Source organism: Neomonachus schauinslandi, chromosome 10 (assembly GCF_002201575.2).
Source record: "Neomonachus schauinslandi chromosome 10, ASM220157v2, whole genome shotgun sequence".
NCBI lineage: Eukaryota > Metazoa > Chordata > Mammalia > Carnivora > Phocidae > Neomonachus > Neomonachus schauinslandi.
Window position 1 is genome coordinate 137,379,604 of NC_058412.1, and position 6,450 is coordinate 137,386,053.

The 6,450-nt window shown below is 56.7% G+C and overlaps 1 protein-coding gene across 1 annotated transcript in view; it reads right to left on the reverse strand.

Annotated features, from left to right (window-relative positions):
* BHLHE23 (basic helix-loop-helix family member e23) overlaps positions 1–1,192 on the reverse strand; it is a 6,629-nt gene extending 5,437 nt beyond the window's left edge. Inside the window, exons 1-3 of the mRNA XM_044919058.1 lie at positions 1,051–1,192; positions 274–493; positions 9–111 (exon numbers count right to left, since the gene is read on the reverse strand). Coding sequence (XP_044774993.1) covers positions 9–111; positions 274–493; positions 1,051–1,192 — 465 coding nt within the window. The remainder of the gene's footprint in view (positions 1–8; positions 112–273; positions 494–1,050) is intronic.
* Between the last annotated feature and the right edge of the window lie 5,258 nt (positions 1,193–6,450).

The following is a 6,450-nucleotide window of genomic DNA, read 5'->3' on the forward strand; positions in this document are numbered from 1 at the left end:
CCCCGCGCCGCCCCGTAGGCCAGGCCCGCCGTCGCCGCCGCGTAGCCGTGGCTCAGCGCCAGGTACGCGTCCCCCGACAGCGACTTGAGGTCGGCCATGGCCGCGCGGCCGCTCGCGCGTCGGTTCGGCTGTCGGTCGGTCCCCGCGCCTCCCCGCCTCCGCGCGCCGGGCCTCTCTGGCCGCCTCGGCCAAGCCTGCGGGCCGCCTCCTCCTCCTCTTCTCCCGGTCCTCGTCCTTCTCGGCTCTTCTCTCCCTCCTCCTCTCCTCCCCCACCCCTCGCCGCCGCGTGCAGGGCTGGGCCCGGGGGCGGGCTCGAGCTCCCACTCGCTCTGCTCCAGTTTTAAGGTGCGGGGGCGCCCGCTGGGACTTCGCGGCCATCCAATCAGAAGGGACTTGGTGACCGCCTCTTCTCGGAGCCTGGCTCCACGGGCAGCTGGCGCAGACCGACGGCCAGCCGGGTCGGGGGGCCGCTGGTATGGAGGGAGCTGGAGGTCTGGGTGGAGATGGAGTGGCTGCGGCTTTATGGGCTTCTCGGCCTCTCCGGTTGTCTCCTTCCGCCACCCGGGCTTGCCACCACAGAACGCTCGCGCCTCACGTGGGTCTTGTCTTGCGTTCCTCTGGCAGGAGCCGGCTCCCCCAGGCGCAGCGGTCCGAGCGGGGAGCGCGCAGCACAACCCGGGACACCGTGCCACGCGGGCCCGAGCAGGTGCGGAGGGCACGCCTGGGGCCCTCTGCCCGGGTCTGGGGCGCGCAGCCCCAGCTGGGTGCCCTCCCCGAGCCAAAGCACAGCTGTTCAACCGAGTTCGCAAACCGCTCACTCTGGCCACCAGCTCTGGGGCGCCAGGCGTGGAGGAACCATCAGGGACCTACCTCCCTGGCCCTCCAGTCCCGGCCACCTCCTTTCCCAGGGTACCTGCGTCTTGAAGTGATTTCCACGCTCTCCCCAAGTCTTAGTGATTTAAGGCAGGGATTGGAGTTATAGGACAAAACTTGTTTAGGATAAACCTCTTGGTTCAGTTTTCTGGAATTTCAAGTATAAGGGTTTCTCACACTTGTCCAAGTGCAGAGAGGGAATCTTCTGGTTTTCTACTTGCCAGGGCGCGGCCTCCATGGTGGAGTTGGGGAGGATGGCCAGTGAGAGACTGGGGGTGAGGGGGCTGTAAGTCTGGCCTGTGTCTCCTGCCAGGGACATTGGGGTGGCATCCCCAGGTGGGCTTTCTGGGGTATTGCCGGAGCACCTGGGGGGGGCAGCTGGGATGCATGATGTGGGATTCTGCAGTTCTCCCATTAGCCTGCAATGGGGTGGGGGCCGTGTGGTCACTGGGCACAGCTTCCTCAGTGGGAGGAACCAGCCGCCAGGGAAAGTTCCCGCGGCTGAGGGGAGGGCCTGGGGACTAAGGCCAGGCCTGTCTGAAAGGTTGAGAGGGGTGGCGGAGCCCTGAGTTTCTAACACACATTAAAGGAGCCCAGGAACAGCTCAAACGGGGGGTGGTAAGGAGCTGAGGGCAGCATGGCTCCGTCCTCAAACCCTGGGTGCGCTTGGAGAATACACTGAGGGAATGGCTTAACCCCTGGACGCCCTAGCAGTGCCCACAGCTGACTCTTCTCCTTGTTCTTGGACCGAAAACCACGAAAGCAATGAGTGCACAGCAGCTTGCAGGCCTTCTCCCGGAGTTTCCAGAGGTGCTGCTGGGGTGAAGGCCAGGACCCCAGACTTTCTCCCAGGTGGGGAGCTGCCCGGAGGCCCGGGAGCTGGAGAGGATGCTTGCTTGCCACCTCGGTCCAGAGACAAGGGTCACCCTGCCTCCAGCACGAGACCTTGGCAAAGTGGCTTAATGTCTCTGCTCTCCAGGTTCCTTCAAGGAGAGGAGAATGTTTTATTGAGTGCTTCAAGGAGAGGAAGTCCGTGTTTTGTTGAGTGCTCAGGGAAGGTGGGTAGGTGCTGTGCGCTTTTGTGGAGGGAATAGCTAAGAGTCATTTGCTCCCTGTAAGGTTCTGGAAATCCGGCAATGACTAGGATCCTGGCTCTCAGGGGCTTCTATGCTGTGTGCCGGTGTTTAGGACACAAAGAGAAGAAAGCAATCACGGAAAACTTCAGAGCCCCCTTGCTCTGGGCCTTGCAGAGAAATGAGTGGAGAGGAGCTGCGTGAAGGCTAACTGCCTGCCCATGCTGGAGCCTCATGTTTGCCCTGGCTCTGCGTTCAGGAGGGCAGGTCTCACCCACCAGTGCGTCCTGACTCAGAACAAATGTGGGTGGCAAGGGTTGGCAAGGATGAGAAGGGTCTGGGCTGAGCCCAGGTGCAGGCGGGTGCTGGGGACAGCCTGTTGTGAACAGGAGGCCATGATGTGAAGAGTGAGTGGGTGTTAATTCGGCCAAGGGGCTGGGGTGGGGGCATGCAGCCGTCAGAAGGAGCACCTTGGAGGACAGCAGCAGGGGGCCAGCGTGGGGCCAGGGACTCCAGGGTCGGGGGACCAGCCCCGCTGGGGAGTTTGGCCTTGGATAGAAGGACAGGAGCAGTCATTGAATGTGCTCAGGGAAGTGTTCTCAATAGACCACTGTGGTCAGGGGGCTTGGGGGCACTTCCTCCTGGGTGTCCCCCGAGGCCTGGCAGAGCAGTCAGGGGGTGAAAGGGGACGTGGAGAGAAGTGGGCTAACTGCAGAGGCACTCTGAGGCCAACAGGTGCATCGGATGATGTCCTGCCTCTGGGACTCAGGTTTGGATGGAGGAGATGGGGTTGAGGGGGGCAGTATGCTACGGACATCCTGAGTGTGGGGGCATTTGAATCACCCAGGGGGGTGTCAGCAGACTAGGTGGTAACTGAGCAAAGGTGAGGATGAGATTGGCTTTCAAAGTGTGGCCTGGATAGATACATACGATGGAGTATTCCTCAGCCACAAAAAAAAATGAAATCTTGCCATTTGCCATGACGCGGATGGAACCAGAGGGTATTAGGCTAAGCCGAGTAGTTCAGTGAGAGGAAGACAAATACCATGTGGTTTCACTCCTATGTGGAATTTAAGAAACAAGAAAAGGGAAAAGAGAGAGAGAGAGAGAGCGGCAAACAGATTCTTAGCTCCAGCGAGCACAGTGCTGGCCACCGGAGGGGAGGGGTCCGCGGGATGGGGTGGGGGAAGCAGGTGATGGGGGTGAAGGCGTGCACCTGTGATGAGCACTGGGCGGTTAAAATAAAAAATTAAAAAAAAATTAAAAGATTGACCCCTGAAGAAAGCTGGCCTGGAGCAGCGTCCCAGCCACGCTGCAGGTGGGCATCACCTGGGGAGATTAAGGTGTAGCCGGCCTTGGCCTGGGGCCGCGCATGGTTGGGATGTCTAGACCTCAGGCCCAGGCCATTTTCTGAATGGCCAGGTAACTAAGCCCCTTCAGCAGCTCGGAGGAGGACTGGAGGCAGGGGTGGGCCTGCGGGTGGCGGGCAGGACCGTGACACGGCCTTCACGAAGGCCCACCCGGCAGATGGTGCAAAGCCAGCTACAAATCCCCGGTAAAGCGCAGGGGGACGCACCGTTTTTGGTCAGCGGCCGCCACCTGCTGGCCGCCCAGGAGACTGCGCTCCACCCGCGGCCCCAGGGCGGCTCGGAGCTCCCGCGGCTGGAATCACGCTCTCTGGCCGCTGGGCTCCTGATGGGGGGCGGGGAGGGGGCGGAGGCTGGTTCCCGCTGTCTGCATGAAGTGGAGAAACCTGTCATGCTCCCCCCGGAATTCGCCATCCTGGGGTCCCATGCTCTCCCTGGCGTACTCCGCCTGATGAGCAGACCTGTCCCTTGGTCCCGCTTTCCCAGCGGCGGACCCTTCGCTCCCGCTTTCCCAGCGGCGGACCCTTCGCTCCCGCCTGCAGGGGCAGTGCAGGGTGAGGCCGCTCTGCACAGACTGTGGGGTCTCCTGGGGAGCCGCTCAGCCTCCCTGGGGCTGTTTCTGCATCCGTGAAGGGGGATGGGGTTTGTACTGAAGACTGCTCCAACCAATGGTGCCTCCTCCCTCCGGGAGCCACTCTGGGTCAAGCAGTGGTGGTCCCTGCACGCGGCCGGCCCCTCCGCCGTGGTCCGGTCTGGGCCTATTGGATGTCACAGCCCGCCAGTGGATGGTGCCCGCTGCCCTGTTGTTGGGTCTTGGGGAAGGGGGCCAGTGGGGTGTGTGGGGGTCCACATGGAGCGCAGTGACCTGGGAGCCAGGGGAGCAGGCTTGGGGGGCAGGGGGAGTGGGAAGGAGCACAGCTCTGAGTCGACAGAGCTCGCTGTGGCGTGGCCTTGGGTAAGCCACACACTTCCTCGTCTGCAAAATGGAGGGGCATCGAGACAGGGCAAGGAGAAGGACAGGGGAGGCTGCGGACCCTGTGGACACACTGAGTGGCTCCTCTGGGGGATTCCCAGCCTCGGGGTTGGAAGATTCCACCTATCGATGTTGAAAACCAGCCTTTGTGCTAGAGTTCCTGTCTCATAGTGCAGGGACTGTTCCTCATGCTTTATATCACTCAGGGCGCTTCAACAGCTTCTTTTCAAACATCACTAACAAAGAGCATATTTTATGTAAGAAGTCGCATTGGCTGGGACAGGGACATGGGGCGACTTGCACATAGAGCTACTGGGTTGTGGCCTCTTGATGGGGCGCATATAACACAGTCCCCTGGCACCGACCACCCCTCGAGTGTTTCTCATGACTCCCACCAGTTGGACCTTCAGATCCCCCACAGAGGTGGCACCTGCTGGCTATTCAGGAAGGATGTCTTGGAGGCAGGTGCAGCACGCATCAGCATGAACTTATCTCCCCAAACTGTCTCCTTCATTGGTGGCCAAGCCATTGACCTGGAGTGATAACAAGAGAACTAGTCAGCGTGGAAGCTCAGGGAGGGTTACTTTCTTCTGCTCTGCTCCCTCTTGTCCATCACCAGACGGATGCCTGGCTGATCTGATCTCTTTCCACTTAAAATGCCCAGCGGCCGTCACTCACCTGCGGGATAGAGACCCTGCTGCTTGGGGGCGCTCTGGGTCTTTCACACCTGCCCACCCCATGCTGTGAGCCTCATCCCAGCGTTGCCCCCAGCACCGGTGGGGGGGGGGGCACTGCATTGGTGCCAGGGATTTGTGATGCCGGAAGTTTCTGGTTTTAGAGCTTTGGCTTTAGACATCTGCCCACTTGGAACACCCCATAGGACTTGCCCATCCCATAGGACTGAATGCACCTCTTCCTCCAGGAAGCCTTCCTGACACCCTCCCCCCTGCCCCAGTTGGACAAGATGCTCCTCTGTTGTGCTTTATTAGGGGCAGTGAGCTTGGCCAAGAGACTCCTGACATTCAGTCGAGGCTCGTCACTTCCCTCTGGGAACAATCTGCACCCCTCACATTTAGATACAAGGCCTTTAAATTTCTTTGAAGCAAGGCCAGATTCCTTCATAGGGAAGCCGTTTTAAATTTTGTAAATAAATCTCAGGCGAAATATTCAGATATATGAGTACCTTTTTGGTTTTCCCTTTCTTACCGATTTCTTATTTTAGTACATTGTGGGCAGTGAACGTGGCTCACGTATATGATGGATTGAAGCTGTGTAGATGTATATATATATGTATAATCTATATTTACCTCAAATCAATCAAGTGCATGTATTGTGTTCTTCAAATCCTTCATATTCTTATTTTTTGCGTATTTAGTAGCTGCGGAGCTGTGACAGAATCTTACTGTGAGACTCACCCGAGCTAAATTGGACAGTGACAACCTCTGGTAAAGTCATTCTGTGGGGTGGGGGGTCAAGATTGTTCTGAAAAATTCACTCCCTAAAGACGTTACCATGATTACTTATTTTCTTTTTTGAAGCTTGCTTTAGGCTTTTTTTAAAAAAAGCAGTTTTAAAGTTTATAGAAAAATTGTTGGGAAAGTTTAGTTTCTGCTTACTGCCCCCACCCCACCCCCGCCCATTATTAACATGGTGTATGGACAGTCCATGTGTTCCAGTTGATGAACCAGTGATACATTATGATAACTGAAGTCCGTTGCTTACATTAGCCTTCACTCCTTGTGCTGGACATTCTGTGGGTCTTGACAGATACATAAAACATGTATGTACCACACGGAATAGTTACAGGGCCTCAAAAATCCCCTCCCCTGTGCCTACCTATTTGTATTTGTCCCTCCCTCCCTCTCTTTCCCCAGATTTCTGTAACTATCTCATGTGGTTAATTTTTGTAAAGTTTGTAAAAATCTTTTTGGTGAAACATGTACATTTCTCAGTTGCTGGGTGTAGTGTTTTGTATAAGTTAATTTGGTCAAATTCACTGATTGTATCATTAAAGATGTCTACATAGTTACAAATATCTCTGTTTCTTCTGTTAGTTGTTGGCAATTATCAATGAAGTTGCTATAAATATCCATGTGCTTGTAACTGATAGCACAGAAATACAAAGGATCCTAAGAGACTGCTGTGAATAATTGTATACCAACAA